At 41.1% G+C, this 23,310-nt stretch overlaps 2 protein-coding genes across 3 annotated transcripts in view; one reads left to right on the top strand and one right to left on the bottom strand.

Annotated features, from left to right (window-relative positions):
• The window catches only part of AGGF1 (angiogenic factor with G-patch and FHA domains 1), a 41,119-nt gene extending 38,255 nt beyond the window's left edge, over positions 1 to 2,864 (top strand). Inside the window, exon 14 of the mRNA XM_079760730.1 lies at positions 171 to 2,864. Within this exon, the coding sequence (XP_079616856.1) occupies positions 171 to 371 (201 nt within the window). The 3' untranslated portion in view covers positions 372 to 2,864. The remainder of the gene's footprint in view (positions 1 to 170) is intronic.
• A 2,122-nt stretch (positions 2,865 to 4,986) lies between these two features.
• On the bottom strand, positions 4,987 to 22,878 carry ZBED3 (zinc finger BED-type containing 3). 2 transcript variants are annotated; one of them, XM_079760307.1, is made up of 3 exons: positions 22,802 to 22,878; positions 20,496 to 20,541; positions 4,987 to 13,183 (listed from the first exon to the last, which is right to left on the bottom strand). In XM_079760307.1, the coding sequence occupies exon 3, from the start codon at positions 13,167 to 13,169 to the stop codon at positions 12,468 to 12,470; it is 702 nt and encodes a 233-aa protein (XP_079616433.1). In that variant the 5' UTR covers positions 13,170 to 13,183; positions 20,496 to 20,541; positions 22,802 to 22,878; the 3' UTR covers positions 4,987 to 12,467. The 2 variants fall into 2 exon arrangements, with proteins under 2 accessions (XP_079616433.1, XP_079616432.1); XM_079760306.1 differs by lacking the exon at positions 20,496 to 20,541.
• Between the last annotated feature and the right edge of the window lie 432 nt (positions 22,879 to 23,310).

Raw genomic sequence — 23,310 nt, 5'->3', positions numbered from 1 at the left:
AATCATGTATGTATTTCTGTGTGTATCTGATACATTTTGATAGGTTTTTCTTTTGCATCATCTTTTCTAAATCAAAAGAATTATACTTAAAATACCAAGTTGGACACAGCAGATTTTAATGTGCTTTGACTGTACAGTAAATAATTTCTCTGCTCAACTTTTGATAATAGATTCAGCTTCATCTTCGACGAACACATGCAGGCTTGGGGACAGGTAAACCATCCTCAATTGAAGATGTCCACCTTCTCCAAAACAAGAGCAAGAAGAACTGGGAGAAAGCACGAGAGAGGTTTGCTGAAAACTTCCCAGAAACTAAGCCTCAGAAGGACACACCAGGGACAGTGCCTTGGGTCAAAGGGACTGTAGAGTGAAGGTCAGTCCTAGAACACAATTCAAGCTTTTTAACAGAGAGTCTGGAACTTTTCCCTCCAAAAGAGCCAGTGGCATGAGGGAACCTGTATCACAATTTACCCCCTCATGATTCAGAAATGTATAATAAAGTGTGGTTTGCAGCTTTTAAAAAACATTTTTTTAAACTAATAAGTAGTGAATGAATCAAGTTATTTGATGGGTGGATTAAAGTTCACAGGGCATGGATGAGCTTATCAAACTTTGTTATTTTATCTTGTCATTTATAAGACCCACATAAGTAACTAGCCATATCAGCAAAATTCATATCCCCACTAATGATTTAAATGTACATTTGTCCTTGTCTCCATATGTTCATTATGTTGAGAAAATATGGGTAGAGGTGCATAAATTTTATTTTCCTTGAAATAACGTTAAGTAATATTATTGAAGAACTAACAAACAGGTGACACGTAGAAAATTAGTCTTTCATTGTTTTCTTCTGTGAAGAATCTGTTGATTTGTACTATATATTAAGCATTTACATTGGTTTGTTTCATAGATGAAATATTTAGATATAAACAATTGAGTACAGTATTGAAATATTCATTGTACTGGCATTTGTAGTTTTGATAAATCCCATTGCTGGCAATGGAGTTTTGCCAGGTAAATCTAATTTCTACTGCCAACAGATTATCTAGCCAAGGCCTCAAACTCGAGTATTTATTGAAAATGTTCTCAAATGCAATAAAAACATTATAACATCAAAAAGAGTGATTCATTGAACCAATGATTTAAACATACTGGTCTGCTTTTAACTCACTACCAGCCAGAATTTTCCTTTTGAAATTGGCAGAGCAGTAACAAAAGGACACCCTGAAATACTGGAGAACTGCAGTGCAGTTTTCTGAGTGCAGGTGTCACTGCTCTGCCAGTTATCACTATTTTTTTCCGTTTGACTTTTCTCTTAACTCTTGTCTGGGAAATTAATGCTGGAACTGACCCTCTTTTGGCAGTGAATATAAGCTACAGCTCCCTCATCTACTATAAAGAAATGTCTTCAAGATTTAGAATAGGAAAGAAAAATTCTGAAGAAGAAAAAAAGTACAGTAGGGAAAATAATTCAGAAGGAAAGGCTACCTGTTGGAATTTCTAGTCTAAATGGTATAGGGTACTTCAAAAGAAAAGGGAGTGGGCAAAGAAAAATAAATGTATTACTAAAGATGAGACATGTGACCAAATTATTAAGTCCCTTAAAACCTAAGTTGGGATCATCAGAGGCCCTAGAACTCCAGATGTGGTTATAATGTTTTTCTGTATCCTTCCTGGCCACCTACATACCCTAACACAAATATATGTGCATTAGACTTGGAGGCAACAGGAGTTTCCTGCATTATTTTCTCTAAATTAGAAAAATAATTACTCATTCAAATGTGGTTTGGTACTTGTGCCCTGTATATAGGTAACGATATAGAATTCCCAAAGTAGATTTTGCTTTTGGTAGATCTTACTCATTGGGTTAGTATACTGTCTATATAGTTCTCATTTTTATTACTGGATTGCAGAAAACTTTTTTCATTGTTTTCTTTTGTTAAGAAAATGGAAACTTGAAAATGGTGATAAAAACTGAAATATATGTGATACTTGCATAATTAAACCCCTTTGCAGATCAAAGTCTCAGGGCTACACTGTATAGTGGTTAAAGCACTGAATCATGTCTGTGTCTATTTCCAATTGTGAAATAATATTCTTCTCACATGTCTGTCTTAAATAGAAAATGTATATAAAAGCACTTTGTAAACCATAAAAGTAGTACAAATATGAGCTTCTGTTTGTTCAGAAGCATACATGTCAATTATGTACAATTTGGATTACACATAAAATTATTTTGTGTCTAGTATTTTAAATTATAGTTTATTCACACTGCATAAATTTATTAATTTAATAGCCTTTAAGTGTTATTTTAAGTGGAGCTACAAGTTGCTAATTTGAGAAATCTTATCATTTTATATTTTTGCCAGAACATGAGAAGCTGGTAAAATTGAGAACAGAAGAAACCATCAACATTAAAGAAAAATAACAAATTGTTTTCTATAATTAAATAGTTAGGAAGTACTTTTTCTAAAAAAGAAAGGAATTTTTTTCTGCTTTTAAACAGTTTTTACTTCTGATGTTTCATTTTTATTCTACTTGTGAATTTAATAAAAGATATGGTTCACCCGAATCAAATACCTTCCAACTTATCATGTAAAAGATTATTTTCTTAATTTGGTACATTTTCAAATTGCAGGCAAAAGAAGATAGAAATTTCCAACATGGTAGAGCAGGAGGTATCAGAGATTTTGCACAAGTCCACCCTATCAAGCTGCAGGACAGAGGGATGTGCTTGGCAGGGAGCCAGAAAGGCATTTCTGGACCCAACACGTTCTCAGGAACAGTTGAAAGTATTTTCTCTAACATCTTATTCTAAATGTGCTTATTTTTGTAGGGCATCACTTTTGTGTCTGAATCTTTGATTCAAAATGTTTTATTTTACCTTTTTAGACTGTAAAGTTGGAAATACATTTGGATTCTTTAAAATGAGTCAGTTTTCATGTGTGTGTCTGTTTGTCTCAAACCAGGCTTCTCACTCTGTCTTTCTGCTTTACTGTTCTTAGTGTTGACTGTGGCTTTGTAGTTGCAGAGTGACTTTTGGAATGTCAGTCATTACATTATATCCGAAACAGGAAGAAAGGGTAAAGAGTAGTGTTTGTGTTAGTTCTCTTATCAGGAGAGGGAAGCTTACTCGGAAACTCTCATAGCACACTTCTCCTTAGGGTCGCTAGGCAGAACCTGGTAACATGGATACCCACAGCTACAAGGGAAGTTGAAAAGGTGGGCAACAGGATGGTCTCAGTTGACTTAAGCCAATCATGAACCATCACCTGGGACTAACCGTGTTGCTACTGGAACAGAATTGGGGTTCAGTGAGCAAGGCAGAAGGGGGACAGTTGAATGAGCAGGTAACTATCTGCCAGAGGGTTGGTTAAATTGTGATACAGTCCTATCATACAATACTTTGTAGCCCTTTAGGTGAGTAAGGTAGAATTATCTATATTCTAATATAGAAAAATAGTCTCACTGCATTGCTGCTTAAAAAAACAGATTATGGAAAAGTGTGCATAGCATAATCTCATTTTAAAAGTATGGGTACATATTATTGTTTTTAATATTAATTACCCAAGGAGTGAACAGACTCTTATTTTTTATTTTATTATTTCTATATTTGAACTTTAAAGTAGGTATACTTGTGTAGTTAACTAGGTATAACCATACACATTTGTGGCAAATAGGAATGTAACACCAGAAAGCGGAGAGGCCTTCAGGGCTCAACCCCAGATGTTTTCTTCACATATGCCCACTTTCATGTACCATCTATATACCCAGGCTTCCAAGTTCTTTTACTCGGGATCCATAAGTCACCGTAAATGTAGCTTGTCCAAGATTGAACCCATAGTCTTCTCCAAATCTGGTCTCTTCCAGTTTACTCAGCTGGCAGCAGCATCTAGCTAGTTGTGCAAGCCAGAACCTAGGAGTCAGCCTCTATTCAGTACCACCACCTTCTCTTCCCTTCCCCCTAATTTCCAATGTATTAACTCAATTCACTGTCACCACTCACCTGGACTATTACAGTAACCTCCTCACTGGTCTCCCAGCAGTCACTCCTCCCCTCTCCAGTCCAGCCACATTGCGGGCATAGTGTCTTCACAACTCCCATTTCATCATCTCCTGTTTAAATCCTCCAGTGACTTCTCATTACTCTGAGGACAGAAAACAAAATCCTAGCCCATAATACCCTACCTGGTCTAGCCACTGCTAAGTGTTCCAGTCCTGTCTTGTATCTTTCTCCCACTTGGTCTCTGGGCTCCGGCATGCTGGCCTCTCTTTTAGTTTCTCAGACATGCCATGTTCTCTCTTACCCCAGGGTTGCTTATATTCTGTTATGTCTGGAATGCTCTTCTTGCAGCCTTTGACCTAGTTAACTGACATATTCTTTAGATCTCTGCTAATTGATTCTTCTTCAGGGATGCCTCATTTGTCCCCCTAGACTAATTGCCTTTGATAAATGTTCTTGAAAATCCATATTCATTTCACTTAGACTGCTTATTTTGGTTCACAGTTATATATTAACTACGTAACTCATGCAAGAGTAGGCCTTCGCAGCCTTGGCGGCTGCCTGGATCCCTCACAGCCACTGCGGCTCCCTTGATCCCGTGGCTGCAGCCCCGGCTCTGTCCGGAAGGTCATCCGGAAAGACGTCTGGTCTAATTAGCATATTGTGCTTTTATTATTATAGATTAACGTGACTAGTGTGAAACTTGTCTGTCTAGATTCTTAAATGCCACGTGGGCAAGACCTTGGTTTTTCTCACGATTGCATTCCTAGTGCCTAGTACCAGCTCTGGCTTACACTCTCACAGGCATAGAAGTGAAAGAGCAAGATGGGTTTGGGGGACTGCAAATGGCTTGACACGGATAGAGTTTTGTGTGGCTGAGAAACATGGGAGGGACTGAGGTTACAAAGAGGACACAGTCCCTTAGTGAATTATGAAATCAAGTTACTGGTTAGAATCAGTGAACATTGATCGAAAGCTTCGTTTTCAAACTGTTTGACAGAAGCTACGGCATTTCTTTAAGAGCTGTAGCTGTGCATATGCTTGATGAGGGTGGAAAGGGTTAGGATGCCAGACTGGTGACTCCATTTCTCATGCTTGTTACCAGAATAGGTTTGTAGTGATCTGTTTTCAATTCAGGCCTCCAATTAGATTACATATGTAGGAAGGTTTTCACTGCTTAAAGAAAAGGGGGTGGAGTAGGGTGGGATGGGGAGAAGAACTGAGCCATTTACCTACAGCCATTCTAGCATACTGCGTTAAGAAATTTGGATTTTATCTTTTTTGATTATGAAGGATTTTAAGCAGAAAAGGGCCCTCACTAGATAGCTTTATAGCAGAATAACTGGCTGATTGATGAGAGGTAGAGTGGAGGCTGGCAGACTTCCTTGAGGGTTTGTTTCATTTAGCAAATGTTTATTGAGCACCCATCAGATGCTGTGCAGACCTGTGAAGGCAGGGACATGGTTTCTTTTATCCACTGATGTGTCTTCAGTACCTACCACAGGTGGATGCTTAGGAGGTACTCAATAAGTGCTTGTTGGGAGGATGGATGGAACACACATTTGTGATATGGCAGGCACTGTGCTAGGCATTTAACATATTCTCTTCTTCATTCCTGACAGTATTTTATGAATTACAATACAAGCTTAGAGAGGTTTTAATTTTGCTCAAGGTGAAAATACCCATGACAAAGTTGCAGAGCTAGGGTTTAATCTTGATTCTTTTCATCCCAATTTAATCTAACAAGTCTGACTGACCTGGGTTCAAATTATAGATTCACCACTCCCAGCTGAGTGACATTTAAAAATTTATTAATCCTGTATACCTTAATGTCTTCGTGGGGTTGTTGGAAAGTTTAAATGAGATAATGAGGCCTATGTGGCACTGAGCACAGTGTTCAGTTCCTAATAAACCCTCAAATCTGAGAAATTACTGGTGTTATTATGCCATGCTACCATTACCAGGGATGTTGAATCCTGGAGTAGAGATGGTGGTTCTTGAAGCCAGGGAAGTTGAGGTAAGAGGAAGGGCCATCTTCATTCTTCGAGGTGATGATAGGAGAAAGATATGGACAAGAAGACTGAGTCAGGAGCTGGATTTCTTAATGGATATTGAAGAATGAGCAGGAAATTGGTAATGAGAAAGACAGTGAGAATGGGTAGAGGCTATTGTAGGTGAGTCTTATCCTCAAAGAAGGGATGGATTCTGCATGACTTTGGAAAAGGAGCTATCTGAAGGATGACAGGAAGATCTAGCAGGCCCATCCTGGCTCTTGCTATTCTGTGGGAACAAGGGAGCTGCAGGGAGGACTCAAGAAGAACTAGGTTTCAGATACTCTTATATGAAGATCATTCAGCAGATATCCATGAGGTGCTTCATACAGGCCAGGCACAATTCCAGGCACTTGGGATACAGCAATAAACAAACCAGATAAGACTCGCTGCATTCTTGGAGCTTACATTTATTTTTTAGACCGTATTTGGTAAAATGTAAAGGCCAAGTAGTCTCATGAAGGCCTTGGTAGTTCCCCAAAGAATATCAATCCAAAGTAGCTTTTGTTCATCGAAAAGTTTTTCACAAGCCAAACTTCTTAGGGGAAAGTGCCATTTGGTTTATTGTTGTTAAATGTTTTCAGATCTCTCTCCAAACCAGACCTTTTTAGGGTAATCTTATAAACTCTGCCTTTAAAAAAGTTTTAGTCATGTGTTTGAGGGATTTGGATATGTGGACAATAGTAAAACCTTACTAGTACTGATGCTGCAGCCCCTCATTTAATTCTGGGAATAATAACTCTGCCTGCTCAGACATATGGGTTTTGTGGTTCTAAATCTAAACAATAGATCATTAAAATACAAAAACAGTGCAACATGAATCAGGTCACTGGAATTGGAGTTGATGGAGAACATGTAAATCAAAAAGTCTCTAGAGGATGTGGAGCAGACACGCTTGGGGGAGTTAATGTGAATGGAGGCAAACAATGTCTTCTGCCTGCTGAGTAAGAAAGACTTTCTAGAAATTCTTCCAGCAAAAGGCTAGCTTTGTTCTTCTATGTTAAAATGCCATGGTATTTCATTGCCCAGAAAGCAAAAGACAGGGAGAAGTTGGTGGAATATTATTAAATGTATTTTAACACGTGACAGTGTGTTACTTAGCTTCCAATTACTAGTAGACTTCAGAGGCCAGGAAGGTTGCCAGCTCATTCATCTGATCATTACTTATCTTGACCAAAGGCCCAGGAGAATATATACTGAAATAATAAAGCTCTCATTAGCATTTAATGCTTTTCCTTAAAGCCCTCATTTTAGTACTGTGAAATCAGATTTCAGAGATTATCATAATTAAGATTTTCATAAAAAGAAACATTCAATGCTATTTAAATATGTAATGACTCCCAGTGCTATCTGAATTCATTCACATCATAAACCCACTAAAATGGGCTTTAATCTCTACTATGACCATGCTACCTTTACTTAACCTTAATATATAACACTATCAAGGCCAATTTATGAGCCACACAAAAATCATTATTATTGGTTTATTATAATCACGCCTGTACTATCCAGAAAAGTTAATTTAGTTAATCATCTACCACATTCACCAGACTGAGCTCTGAATAACTGTCAGCTCTTTTTAAAAATCAAATTTTTCCTGGGAAGATGAATATTTGCCAATTTAAGGATGTTTTAAAGAGTGTGCCAACAACTGCAAGAACTACTGTAAGAGAAGAGTTCTAGGAGTGTTTTAAGCATGGGAACATTTTTGGAATAACTGTATCTTCCAAGGTGACTACTTTGAAGGGAAGGTACTTGGATGGGCAGGCTTTGATAGATTTACTTGTAAGATTGGTCAGATTACTTTGTAATATTGAGTTTTGACTACATTAGCTCATTTGGCAAATCAGGTATGAAATTTATGTTTTTATAGAAAAATCGTTCTATCCTGAAGAAAATGACTTGGCAAACCTTTGTGACTTGTGTGCATCTGCTCTCAGGAATCATCCCAGGGAACCTGCTCTTTCTGAGGTCTTTTGGATTAGTTGAACTCCCATCCATAACCTAGCAGGACATTTGGTTCCATCCAGAATATCCATAGAAACATTTGGTCCCTGCCAAAAGATCGTGATACTTGGTCCTGTACCAGACATCCATGGAGACATTTGGTTCACACCAACCTATCTTTTACCCCCATGAGCTATATATGACCAGGTAGGCTACGGAAGCAATAAGGGTTATTGGCAATATAGCCTCTACACAGTGATTGGGCCAATGAAACATGATAGTATTTATTATGTATTAATCCTTTAAATAAACCAAAAGTATAAACAAACAGTATGAGCTGTTTGAACTCAGGGACATTTTCTAAACATGTATGTTTTTGACTGGCCCGAAACAAGGACCATTTGACATGGACCAAATATGCTCATGGACATTTTTTTAAATCCTCACCTGAGGATATTTTTTTCCATTGATTTTTAGAGAGTGGAGGAAGGGAGAGAGGGAAACATCTATGTGAGAGAGACACATTGATTGGTTGCGCACCCCTGACCGGGGATGGGGTTCAACCCTGGAACCCAGGTATGTGCCCTCGACCGGGAATCGAACTCTTGACCCTCGCGAATTGGACTCTGACTTATAAATCCACATAAAGAAGTTAAATGTTGGTGCTTAAGACAAATAACTTATACTATTATTAGAGTAATGAACCATTGCAAAAGAAGAATAAAATACGTTGACATGTTACTAGCAGTTTTACCAAGTTGACAGGACTGTGTGGGATTGTTTTTTCCTGCTGTTCTTCCCAGATTGGGGCATTACATTTATATTACTTGTGTAATGAATAAAATAGTTTTAAGGAAAACATTCCCGATAATGACATGCTAGAGCAGTTGATTGGATTTAAGTCAAATGCCTCAAATATTTATTAAGCAGCTATTTTATGCAAGGCATTGTGGGAGTAGAAGGATGAGTGAACTCCAAGGACTCAGGGTCAGGCAAGATAAAAACCCACATCGCCGCCCTAACTGGTTTGGCTCAGTGGATAGAAAGTCGGCCTGCGGACTGAAAGGTCCAGGTTTGATTCCGGTCAAGGACATGTACCTTGGTTGTGGGCACATCCCCAGTAGGAGGTGTGCAGGAGGCAGCTGATCAATGTTTCTCTCTTAACAATGTTTCTAATTCTCTATCCCTCTCCCTTCCTCTCTGTAAAAAAACAATAAATATATATTTTTTAAAAACTCACATTGCCATAAGCTAGATAGTTGGTTCTAAGAGTTGTGAGATAGAAAATGCTATGAGAGTTCAGAGAGGTAAGGCATCATCTCTAAAAGAGGAGGAGCCAAGGAAAGCTTCATGCAGGCAGGCAAATTTGAGCTTAGATTTTTCACACTCAGAGGTTAAAGGGACCTTTAAGTGGAGGGAAGGTGAATAGAGGCATAGAGGCATCAAGACCAGGCATGTCAGGAAGAATAAGAGTCCAATTTGGCTGGAATATATGTAGGTGAGGGGACAACTAAGACTGGCCAGGGCGTGTGGATTTGGATGTCAGGCCACAGAGTTAAAGCTTGTAGATGATAGGTGATTTGGGGGGCTTTTGAGCAAGAAAAGTGATATAATTGTTGGCTTAGTACAATTTTTCTGGCCGAGTGTCAAGTAGGGGACAGTGGGGGAAGATAAGGGTGGGAAGATGAACCCCAGATGAGTGAAAATACGGCCAGAGCTTCACAAGTGGCATCTTAAAGAAAACAGGTGTGATGTTTTATAAAAATAGATTCAGTAGATCAGGGCCTAGGATTTAGTGAGACTAGATTTCAAGTCCCACTCTGTCTCCTAGTAGTTGTGTGACTCTGAAGACATTATTTAGCTCCCCTGAACCTGTCTCTTCTGCAAAGTGGGCATAAGAGCACTTGTGTCATGGGGTTGCTGCAGGGCAGGCAATTATTCTTGTATTTAGCATGGACCTGGTACATGGTCAATGCTTAGTGCATGTTAATGTCATAGATGGTTCTACATGAAATGGAGATAGGAAGGAAACAGGTGTCAGCCAGGTGACAATAATAAGGGAGGCAATACAGCAGCTAGGAGCCTGGCATCTGAAGGTAAAGACTAGATTTGTATCTCGGCTCTACTACTTAACAGCTGGGTTCTTGTATAAGCTACTTAACTCCTGTCTATGTCCGTTTCCTTAGCTCCGTGGTCGGCAAACTGCGGCTCGCAAGCCACGTTACGGCTCTTTGGCCCCTTGAGTGTGGCTCGTCCACAAAATGCCACGGCCTGGGCGAGTCTATTTTCAAGAAGTGGTGTTAAAAGAAGTTTAAGTTTAAAAAATTTGGCTCTCAAAAGAAATTTCAATCGTCGTACTGTTGATATTTGGCTCTGCTGACTAATGAGTTTGCCGACCACTGCCTTAGCTGTAAAGCAGGCATATTAGTACCACCCCATGGAGCTTCTATGAGAATAAAGTGAGAGAACCCATGTAAAGTGTGTATGTACCTGATACATTTTAAGAGTACAATAAAGGTGAGGGGTGGGGATGCGGAGATGAATAGATTTGCCTTTTCCATCTGCAGTGGCAGTTATGCAAGTACAGATGGAAACAGGCAGAAGGGGATTGGCTCTAAAGGACAGGTGGGGGCAGAACACTCAAGGTTGGAAGTATTTGGGAGTCATTGGCACCAAGGTGATCATTGCAGCTTACAAGTAGATAAGCTAAGAATGAGTGCAGAAATTGGCTTAAGGAAACAAACAAAACCAGATATAGGACATTCTGTAAGACAGATGGTTGGGATTCTTAATAAAAGTTTAAAAAAGAGAAAAAATAAGAGGGATGTTCTAGACTAAAAGATTATGGGTTATAATCAAAATAATATATTAATTTTGATCCCTATTTTTTTTAAAGATAAAAAGACATTCTTGGGACAATTGGGGGATTTTTGATTAAGGACTTTATATTAGAGGCTATTAGGAAATTGTTTATATTCTTAGGTATAATTGCACTGTAATCATGTAGAACAATGTCTATTCTTAGGAGATACATACTGAAATACTTAGGGATAAAATATCACATATGTATGGGGTGGAGGGAAGAAAAAGTAAATATGACAAAATGTTAACAATTATTCAGTCTAGGTGGAGGGTATTTATGGGTATTCATTGTACTAGTCTTTCAACTTTTTCTGGATGTTTGAAATTTTTCAGTATATAAAAAAATGAGAAAAAATAGAACTAAAAAATTGTTTGGGAACTAGCCTATATCAGGAAAAGCAGTTCTCTGGAGGAAAAGCAAGGTCCACCTACCAAAGGAGAGATTTCAAGAAGGGAGAGATGAAGCAAAATGAAGGTTGAATAAATAAGCACATTCAGCCACTGTGAGATTGTGGTGGCTTCTTAAGAGTCCAGTGTAGCATGGAAAGGAAGTTTGGGCAGCAAGGACTACTTGACTCTCTTGGATGGTGGTTCAGTTGAGAGCGTCCACGCTGGGGGAGTCTTTCTTTTCAGTGCAAGGGAAACTGGGCATTTCTGAGGAAGTGTCGGGGAAAGGGAGGGACTAAGACAGAGGAAAAGAAGAACACTAATGGAGCAAAGAGCCGGTGAAGGTGGAAAAGGAATAGATGTAAACAGAGAGGAGGTTGCCTCAGGTGGGAGGGATGCGTTCTTTGACCCAGAAGCAAGTTCTGTGGAAACAGGTGGGGAAGGAAGTGCCCTTCATGGCAATGAAGGATGAGGTCATGTTTTGCTAGTAAGGAACCAGGTGTGAGGCAGAAAGTTGGGGACATTGACTACAGCTGCCACTGGATCTGAACTGGGAAAGAAGGTGGCTGAGGTGAAACAAACGAGGGTGCACACGAGGTGCAAACTGGGGAGGAGAGTAAACAGGGGTTCTTAGGATTGTACTGCTGAGGCGTGAGATGATAAGCGTAAAGAGCAGTCGTGGAAACGAAGTGGCCCCCTTTTTCAGAACTTGGTGTTGGGCAAAGGCTGCTCATCAAAGATTTACTCATTAGGAAATGAGTAAAACTTTTTTATTTTGCTTTACCCTTATTTTCATGGATTGTCCTGGCTGGTGTAACAGGCACATGGTGTAGTCGTCTTTGGTGGGTAAGGAAGCTTCTGTCCTTTCAGAGTCACCAGGTACAAGGCCTCAGGTGACTTAGATTCGAGGGGCTGCTGGAGCTCTCATTTCCAAAGGCATTTGGAGGGAAACTGCTCCCAGCACTGACGCCAACTAAACGCCAACAGCAAAGGGGGCTGCTGGAGCTTGCTCCCAGGCTCCCTAGGTGGCCGCAGGGTCGAAATGACTTTTGGTTCTGCTCAGGCTTCCGAAGCGCTTTTCAAGCCCCTCCATTGGAGATGCCAATTCCCCCGCAGGCCGCGGGCCTGAGACTCCGCTCCCAGGTGAGGCTGAAGACGCTGGTCCGCCGACCACACTTGGAGTAGCGCAGGCGTGGGGCTGGGGAAGCGGCCCAAACCTACAGGTGGACTTTAGTGATAATGTAGCCGTCCCTCTTCCCCTCGGGCTCCTCTTTGAGCGGAGTCTGCAGCGGGGCCGCGACCAAGGCGCCTTCGCGACGGCTCACTTCCCGCAGCCGCGCCTGCAGCGCCTCCCTCTCGGCCTGCAGCTCCCGCCGCGCCTGGGCCGCCGCGCGCTCCTCCTCCTGCAGGGCCCGGCGCCTCCGCTCCAGGACGCGCTCGCCTTGCTCCACGGCCGCCTCGCGCCGCGCCAGCTCGCGCTCTCGCAGGCTTCCCCGCACGGCCAGCGCGCCCATCTGCTCCAGCAGGCGCGCCCAGTCGCCCTCCGCAGCCGCGGCGGGGCTGGGGCCGGGGCCGGGGCCGGGGCCGGGGCCGGGCGGCGGGGAGTGGCGAGCGGCGCTCTCCTCCAGCTCCCGCCGGTGCGCGCTCTTCAGGTGCCTCCACAGCGCCGGGGTGCCCGCGCGAAAGCCCGGGCTTCGGCTCACCTGCTCCCCGCACAGCCGGCAGGTGGCCCAGTAGCCCGACGGCTGTCCCGGGCGCGCCGGGGCCAGGTGGAAGTACCCCCAGGCCTCGGAATATGGCGCCCCCAGGCGGCCGGGAGGCGCCGGCGCCAGGCCGGGGAGAGCGTCACCGTGCGCCACCGCCGCATCCTCCTGCCCACAGGTCTCTTCCATGGTCACCGCCAGCTCTTCGCTCTTCATCCTCTCTAAAGCGTCTGCATACCGAGAGGAAAAGAGGTAAGAACAACAAAATTTTATATTCATAGATGTGCACACACTCAAACAACATTTATGATTATAGATAGCCTGTGAAGAAACCATGTCTTCCTTTTATTACAGATAAAAATCTGATGGTTAGTTTGGGATAGATACCTGGGATTCTTTTTCAGTATCATTAATTGTTCATTCCCTAGGGGGCAGGGAGGGGGGGATGTTAAAAATGCCCAGTCCTCTTTTATTAACTAAGAATTCTCTTAGAAATCAAACGGGTCCCCAGCTAACAAGTACTTATACTAAAAATGGGAAGCCAAGCTTCTTAAATGAAAAAACTAGCAATGTACGGGCTGTATGTATGTGTATATGTATGTATGTGTATATGTATATATATTATTTTTTCTATTAAAGATGACACACAATATTATACTAGTTTTAGGTGTTCAACATAGTGATTAGACATTTATATAGCTTTGGAAGTGAGCACCCTGATAAGTCTAGTACCCACCTGACAACATACATAATTATTACAATATTATTGGTACCTGTGATTGACTTTATAATAGGCAATTTGCACATCTTAAACCTTCCCCTTTTTCATCCCCCCCAACCCCACTCCCATCTGCTAGTCATCAAAATGTTCTCTGTATCTATGAGTCTGTTTCTGTTTCATTTGTTCATTTACTTTGTTCTTTAGATTCCATATATAAGTGAAATCATATGGTATTTGCCTTTCTCTGTCATTTCACTTGACATAATACCCCCCAGGTCCATCCATGTTGTCACAAATGGCAAAATTTCACTCTTTTTCCTGGCTGAGTAATATTCTACTATACATATGTACCACCTCTTCATTATCCATCTGTCCATGGACAGACACTTAGGTTACTTCCATATCTTTGCTATTGTCAATAATGCTGCAGTGAACATAGGGATGCATATATCTTTTAAAATTCGTGTTTCAGATTTCTTTGGATAAATACCCATAAGTGGACTTGCTGGGTAATATGGTAGTTTTATTTGAGGAGTTTTCCGTATGTTTTTTCATAGTGGCTGTACCAATTTACAATCCCACAAGGGTTCCTTCTGCTCTACATCCTTGACAATACTTGTTCATTTATGATGTTACCCACTGTGACGAGTGTGAGGCTATATCTCATTGTGGTTTTAATTTGCATTTATCTGATGGTTAGTGATGTTGAGCATCTTTTCATGTGAATTGGTTATCTGTATGTCCTCTTTGGAGAAATGTCTGTTGAGGTCCTCTGCCCTCAACAGTATGTATGATCTCATTATTTTTTTCAATTGGATTATTGATTTTTCTGTGTGTGTTATGTGTTACTTTGTATAGGTTCCTTATACATTTTGGGTATTATCCCCTTATTGGATGTATCACTGGTGACTATCTTATCCCATTCAGTAGGGTATCTTTTTGTTTTGTTGATGATTTCCATCACTGTGCAGCTTTTTAATTTGATGTAGTCCCATTTGTTTATTTTTCTTTTGTTTCCCTTGCACAAAAAAAGACATATAAAAATATTACTAGGGCAATGTCAAAGTTTACTGCCTATGTTTTCTTCTAAGAGTTTTATGGTTTCAGGTCTTACATTTAAGTTTTTAATCCATTAAAAAATTTTTTTAATTGATTTCAGAGAGGAAGGGAGAGGGAGAGATAGAAATATCAATGATGAGAATCATTTATCGGCTGCCTCCTGGGGATCGAGCCTGCAACTCGGGCATGTGCTCTTGACCAGAATCGAACCCGGGACCTTTCAGTCCACAGATCGACGCTCTAGCCGAGGCAAACCTGCTAGGGCAGTCTTTAACCCATTTTTATTTTATTCCTGTATATGGTGTTGGGAAAACTGGACAGATACATGCATCACATGAATCGTAATGTAAATATCTGTGTTTTCCGATGGTCTTAGGCGACCCTGCTAGTGGTTCTCAACCTGTGGATCACGACCCACAGGTTGAGAACCGCTGCTGTAGAGCCTAAGACCATCGGAAAACACAGATATTTACATTACAATTCATTAACAGTAGCAAAATTACAGTTATGAAGTAGCAATGAAAATAATTTTATGGTTGGGGGTCACCACAACATGAGGAACTGTATTAACCTTTTGCACTCGGATGTCGAGTGTGACGGTTATTGAATGTATCAATAATTTGAAATATAAAAAAATCCAAATAAATAAGTTTGTATAAAAAGAAACTCCAGTTTTTTATTCTACTGCCACGCTTTGTAAAATCTTGGGTATTTAAAAAATTAAATCCCGAGTAGAATAAAGGAATCAAGAAAAAAGCAAGTGAGTGCAAAGGGTTAAAGGTTCGCGGCATTAGAAAGGTTGAGAACCACCGCTCTTAACAGATGCTTGAGTCATAAAACAAAATTAATTTTTTATGTTGTTCATTCCAACTAAATGGTCTCCTCTGTATAGTTGCAAGATACATAGCTTGGTCAATACTTTTAATTAAGGAAGAAAAATAAAGAAAAATGATAGCTTCTTGCTTTGTCTAACAAAATATCTGTTAAAGGGATCCAAACACAACACAGTAACGATCATTGCAAAGTCTTTTTTCTATTAGGAAGACAGTTTACCACTGCAGTAACCCATCACAGAAGGGAGGATAGGAAAGGTGAAGTTCATTCTTTAGAAATAACCTCACAAAGGACCAAATGTGTGATTCTAGCCTGACGTGCTTTGAAAGTTTAAAGATAATAAGAGAACACACAGCCGACTCTGGGAACTCATCTGAGAACTTATTTCAGGGGGAACATTAAGGCCACGGTGGGAGAAGGATGCACAGTGAGATCGCTGCTGCCAGCTCATACTGTCAGGTTTGAACCAGCAGCAGTGAGGTGATAGTGTCAGAATCTCTCTCATTAAATGCAACTAGGGATGACTGAAGACAAAGATGAGAACAGGAAAAATAAGTTGCTATATTAATATAATTTACTTTCAAATTTTAATTCAATTGCTAATCGTCTATCTACAGATGAATTACCACTTTCTAAAACCTCATTATTCCTTTTCCCATCAAGCAAGTCCACTTAGGATCAGGCAAGACGTTTAATATATCTCTCACATTTTGAAAAAAGATAATGAATTTACAAGAATTAACAAAAAATAAAAAATAGAGAAGTATCAGGCCTCTTCTAACAAAAGAAATAGCCAGTTACATATTTCCTGATATATTAGAAATTGATTTGAATATGGTAACTCATGATGACCAATTAGTATAAAAGCTTTTTAGAAATTAAAGGCTAGATTTCTCCCAAGAGATTTATTAAGTTACTAAAATCCCCAAAGTGGAAGTTGGGGGATGAGGAGGGGAGTCACAGACCACCTTCAGGATAATTTTTTTTATGGTTAGTAAACATTACGGTTAGTGAAAAGAACTAGATTTTAGTCTTAGAAATGTTTTTTGTTATCCATCTTTACCTTAAATTTTTCTACACTTCTTTTTCCTTTTTTTACAATTCTGTTTCCTCCTACATTTGAAACTTATCTTTCCACAGCTCCTTTATAAAAATTACTGGACATACACAAAAGTGGACTTAATGGTATAATGGACCCCTATTTTATTTTACATGTGAAAAGAATATCAAGACTATCACTTTGTATTCTGATATGCTTTCTTTTTTTTTTATAGCATTTTTTTTGTTTGTTTTTAAATATATTTTATTGATTTTTTACAGAGAGGAAGAGAGAGGGATAGAGAGTTAGAAACATCGATGAGAGAGAAACATCGATCAGCTGCCTCTTGCACACCCCCTACTGGGGATGTGCCCGCAACCAAGGTACATGCCCTTGACCGGAATCGAATCTGGGACCCTTGAGTCTGCAGGCCGACGCTCTATCCACTGAGCCAAACCGGTTTCGGCATGATATGCTTTCTTGAGCTGGGGGTTGAAAATTGCACATAACCTGCAGACTCTCTTACTTGTGCCAAAGTCTGAGAGTAATCATTCCTGATGTACACCTAACAGTGCCAGAGGTGACCAATCACTGTTGTGCTTTACCTCCCTGCAACATGTCTCTGGGTTTCTTCAAAATCTGGGGTGCCTAGAGGAGTGCCCCCGACATGAATGCCATCTGTTACAGGAGTTAAGGTGGAGCCCTGGCTGGTGACTCGGTTGGTTGGAACGTAGTCTTGTACACCAAAAGGTTCTGGATTCAATTCCCAGTCAGGGCACATACCTAGGTTGTGGGTTTGATCCCTGGTCAGGGCACATATGGGAGGCAACTGATTGATGTTTCTCTCTCACTCTTCCTCTCTCTAAAACCAATAAACATATCCTCTGAGGATTTTTAAAATTTTTATTTTTATTTTTTGTTAAGAGTTAAGGTGGAGCCCTCGCCGGTTTGGCTCAGTGGACAGATCGTTGGCCTGCGGACCAAAGGGTCCCTAGTTCGATTCCTGGTCAGGGCACATGCCCCGTTTGCGGGCTCAATCCCCAGTTGGGGGCGTGCAGGAGGCAGCTGATCAATGATTCTCTCTCATCATTGATGTTTCTATCTCTCTCTCCCTCTCACTTCCTCTCTGAAGTCAATACAAATATATTTTTAAAAAAGAATTAAGGTGAAAACAAGGGTAAAAAGCACTGTTTTTGATGTCTTAATCCTTTAGACTTAGTGGAACGCCTCACCTGAGCCAGGACAAGCAGCACCACAAATATTGGCCAGCTCAGTGCTGCCCCTCTACAGGTGACAGAGGGACATCTTCTACCTTGGTAGGCCTTTGCTCTTGGAGGTCTTAACCAGTGGAAGGCAGCATGGTACAGAACTGCCCCACCTTCTCAGTCCTCCGCACACAGCTACGTTTTGGCTCAATACAATCTCCTGTTCACACTCTGTAGTTAAAGAGTGACCAGCAACCTGTAGCTGAAGGGCATAACAGCCTGCCTGGCTCTGCTCAACAACTCTGAGGTCATTTCAGCCACCCCTGTAAGTGCAGTGGGAGAGCAGCCTCCCAGTCAACCAGCTTCTTCAGCCACACTCTAATACACATAGAACTCATACAAACTTAAAAGCCAGAGACAAACGACCCAATAAAAAACGGGCAAGAAAGATGAGGAGGCAAAGGACCTAGGGCAAAATCAAATGGCCAGGACACTTGTGAAAAGATGCATGACATCACTTACATCCAGGGAAGTGCTATGAAAGTAACACTATCACAGTAACAGGAATGAAGAGGTCTGTCAGCTGAAGCTGGGAGGGAGGCAGAGGAAAGGGGATGCTCCTGCATTCCTAGTGGAGATGTGAAGGCTTTTAGGGAAGCAATCCGGTAATTTCTACTCATTAAAAGCAGATGTCATCAGGATTCCACCAGTGGGAATCTATTCTGTAGAACTAGAAGTACTGATATGTAAAGCTGTGTGTATTAGGATGTTTTTTAGTACAATATTATTTAGTACAGCAAAAAGCTGGAAACCAAAAAGCTGGAATACCTATCCGTAGGAGAATGGCCAGGTAAAGATTATATGGTCACTTCAGGGAGTATTATGCATCCATTAAAAAGGATGGATTGGAGCTCTGCCAGATGACCTAGAGGGACTTCTGGAGGAATTGTTCAGTTTCTTTGAAGAAAAGAAAGTTACAGAAAAGTATGTATGATCTCATTATTATTAAAGAAAAGTAAGGAAGGAGACACATTATGGGTTGAGGAGGTGACATTTGATGTGAAAGGAGAGAGAAGGGGAAGAGGTAAACACAAAAGGAAAAGAAAAAAGTACTAAGCATTCATATGATCATATGTATACATTTAGGTAGTGTATGTATATGGCAAGACCTATACATAAATAAAAAAATTATAAAACATTCCTCATGCATGTGAGCTTAGGCAGGGTTAGGCAGCCTTAATTATTGAGGCTGGAGGGAACAGTCCTATGGGGCACAGTGCCATCTGGCCCTGGAGGGTTGCTCCATTTGGGGTGGTTTGTTGTGCCCTGCTCAAGCAGGAGGAGATTCTATATCCACAGGAGATGGAGGATGCCATGGGGGAGCAGCCCACCTCACGCACCTAGCTCCCTGGCACAGGGCAGGCACTCAGGGGAGGCAATGAATCTGACTCTAGATTTCTTAGACCCAGCTCATTCAAGTGTCCCTATCCCCATCTGTAAAGGGATGTGGTAAGATTATCTGCCTCTTAAACCTGTGGCTGAAATCAGATAACACAAATGACTCATTGTTGGACTCTCTAGTGCTATATAAATACAAGGCATGAAGAAAAGAATCCACCAATATTTACTGCTCAAACCTGCCCATATTAAGTTCTCAGTGGCTAAAAGGCAGTATTATGTTTCTTTTTGACATTCTATTATTCAATATAGTAAATAGGTAGTTTAAGTTGGAAAAATTGTCATGAGGATTTTTTAAATACAAAAAGCAAATAAAAAAGAATCACAAATCCACCGCCCCCTCCCCAGCCAAATTTAGTTTCACTTCCTAAATTGACCTTCCGCGAAATCGGTTATTCATCCCTCAGGTAGAAGATGGTGGGGAGGTCTGGTTAGCTGGAGCCCTGTGATAGGCATTTCTTCCTTACCAAGTACCCAACAAAAACGCACATCTCTGAACCAGATCGTTAACAAGAAAAAGATAAATAAGAAGTCCCTGAAATTTTCCTTAAACAGTTTTTAAACTACCAGAAAGGTACCAAGGAATGTGATTGTTTTGCTTACATCCATTTACTCTTTCATTCAAATGCCCATTGTACACCTGCTCAGGGTCAGGTGCTTGCTTGCCGCCCAGGATGCCAAGAGGATAACCACATAGTTCCTGCCTTCTGGAAGCTCGCCATTTGGTGGTGGGAAATGCTTCCAGCAACAGTTCTGATATCTGTGGTAAAGGTTCACGCAGGAGGATGAGTTCCATCACACGGTGTCCACACGAGGGAAGGGAGGGGCCTCGTGGGCCCGAACACAAATGTTCATGCAGACACTGCTGGCTGGGCACCCCTTCCCTCCCCACGGAATTCACAAAACACACGACCACTAGTGCGGACTCAGAAAGTTCCAGTTCTTTAGTCATGTAACTAGGCTTCCCAACCTCGTATTTTAAAATAAAATTACTTGAAATTAAAACAAAAGCACTCCTAGCATGAAATGAACAGTGGACAATTTTTAGTCCGATTTCGGGGGGGGGGGGGTGTAAATTTTCGTTACGCCATGGAAGGGGAGAAAGTAGTATTGTTGGTACCACGACTCTGAACTCTCCTGTGAGTGAGTTTCATTAAGTATCCATTATCTGGAAGGAATGATAGGAGGTGTAAGCCTGTGGAAGATAATAAATTTACATTAATTACCTCCGCATTTGAAGTTCTCTGAAGGAAGTTCTATTCTTCTAATAACCTATCAGATAAAAAACCAGATTCCTCAGTATGATCTCCTTGAATACTAATATAGAGAATAAGGGAAAAGATAAAAACCTGGATGAATAATTTGTGTAAATATGATCATACTTATACAGTGTATAACATGAGAATCATCCTATAAACCACCCATAAAAGTTACTTTTATTATTTTATACTTAACTAGAGGCCCGGCGCACGAAATTCGTGCAAGGGCCTTGGCCCCCACCACTGCGGTGGCCGCCTCTGCCTTTGCCCCCGCCCTCGGTGGCTTTGTTCGGAAGGAAGGACGTCTGGTCTAATTAGAATATTATGCTTTTATTATTATAGATGCTTGTACAAATACAACATATGAGGCAGGCTAAAGGACAAAGAATCAGGCAGTGTTCTCAAAAGGCAGTAACAAATGGACTGCAGCTCTATGTGTTCTTCCACAAATCAAACTAATCTCTTTGGTTGGATTAATCCACCACAGTTATAACAATTATGTGTAGCTTGAATCTGGATCTTAGCTAAGAAATTCATGCTAATGTGAAATCTACACAGACTTGTCTAAAAACATTTTCATTTACTTCATCCACCAGTAACTTAAAGCAGAACATAATAATTAAAACAAATAATTAGCCTTGACAAGGGAAGTATCAAGGAAACCACAATTCATCCATCTGTTACCTGTCTATCTCCGTTGAATATTAGTTTGCAGCCTAATCTATTGTATTCATCTATTTATAAAGATATCCAGACCATTAGAAAAATTAGTGTGGAATCACCAGTTTAAATGAAGTTAAAAAGCAAGTAAAAATGCCTCCAAACTGTAAAGTGTCAATGTCTGGGTCAGGGAGTAAAGGGTAGTGTGAAAATATTTAGAAAAAGATTAAACATGGACTGTGAAAAATTTACTAAGTTGGCTGGAGGGTCGTCCTGTACTATAAACGTTCGATCCCTGTTTGGGTGTGTGTGGGAGGCAACCCATCGATGTTTCTCTCTCCCCCTTCCTCTTGCTCTAAAAAACAATTTAAAAACTTACCCTCAGATAAGGATTAAAAAAATTACTGGACCCACATCTATTTATCTGGTGAATCAGATATGTTCTCTAAATTTCATAAACCAAACTCTTAGATAGCTCTACCATTAGCTAAAAGGCTCAGAAATATTCTTTCTCTATTAATGCATTTTAAAAAATGAAAACTATAAAGTGTTCTGTCCTAAAGTGGACCTTTATTTCAGTCCTACATTACTTAATATATATGTTCCTAAAAAGAAGGGTGTTGATCCATTTTATTATGCATAATTTAATATGAATTAGAAGGATTTTAAGCTGCACTTTGAAGGCCTTTGTAACACCAAGATTTTTAAATTGAGAATTAACTGGTTTGGGCTCTTGGCCGTTTTGCATATTGTTGAATACTTTTTATTGTGGGTTGCCTCAAGCTATTTTTGGAAAAAACGGGTGTGTACAAATAACACATTAATAAAAAAGTGCAGAAAATAATTACCTTAATTATGTCAATTTATTAAGCTATTTCTACAAAAGTTCTTTAAACACCCCGTCTTTGTAGCCTGGGCTAATTAGAAATTCAGAAGGTAGCAGATACTTAATTTTTTTCTTTCATGGAAAAATAAGTTTGCTTGGTAAGCTTCAGGCATTTGGTTAGTGTAAGTAGTTACAGCAAGTTGGTCCTGTATACTCCCAAAGGATCAGAAAATTCTTTTGTCTGAGCACCATGAAGGTGGGGGGGGGGGAGGGGTCTGAGCATCTGGCTTGCCTAGGGTTTCTCCTCCCCACAGAGGGAAACATTCAGGAAATCTCAATTAGAGGGAGATTTGCACATTGTTAAAAGTCTGACCGCTGTAAGGCAATTTTAATAAAGTAGGAACAGAGGATTTTCAGTACTCCCTAATAACTTTTTTGAGGGCATACTGTGGTGAGGGAGAAAAAAGAGGTCCTGAAAGAAACTGCACGGTGCCTTTCTGCAGAATCTGGGGCCGCGTGCATTTTGCACAATAAGAACATCCGGACCACAGCGAAGCAAGGGCACGGCCGCCCCATGCACGCAGGCCTGAGATGGGGGATACCCCGGGCATCTGCGGCTCCGCTCACCTGCGGGCCAAGGCCGGCTCACCTGGGTCCCAGGCCGCGGGTCCCCAGCCTACGCACCCCCCCCTCCTTCTTCCCCCTCCAGCGCACCCCCCACCCCCGGGCCTGCACGAGCCCCAGCCTGGCCCAGTGCTCCCACGCCCGCCTCGAGACCCACACTCACGCCGGTGTCCCCAGAGCGTGGCGGGTTGCGGGCTGGGAGTGCGGGATCGTGGTCCCGCCAGGATCCTCGCAGACACGTTGTCCTGCACGGAAACCTCCGCTGGGCCCCTTAAAGGCACAGCGCTTAGTTTCCGTCTCGGGGTAAATGGGGGAGTCTGAACGTGGGAACTGTAGTTGAAAGGACGGGGGAGTCACTCCTCAACTATCCAGATCCACGAGTGAAAGACAACTGTTTGCCAATTTCAGAAATGAAACAGCAGTTTAGTGATTTTTTAAAAAAATGCAATTTTTGTTCCATACCTTTCCATTAACCTTCCAAGACCTGGATTCCTATCTTAGGTCTCTGAATGCAGCTTTTATCCTTCCAGGTTCTAGGTGTGTGACGGCACCAGTAGTCAGAAGGATCTCCTAAACCAAGGTCTGGACAGATAAAGGTGGGCAAGGTGCATTGGTGTATCAGTCAGCTTTCGATACCTTATGTTTAGTGATTTACAACAAAGATTCATTTTT

Source organism: Cnephaeus nilssonii (genome assembly GCF_951640355.1).
Source record: "Cnephaeus nilssonii genome assembly, chromosome: 2".
NCBI classification, from domain to species: Eukaryota; Metazoa; Chordata; class Mammalia; order Chiroptera; family Vespertilionidae; genus Cnephaeus; species Cnephaeus nilssonii.
This window is presented reverse-complemented; position numbering and strand designations above follow the sequence as displayed.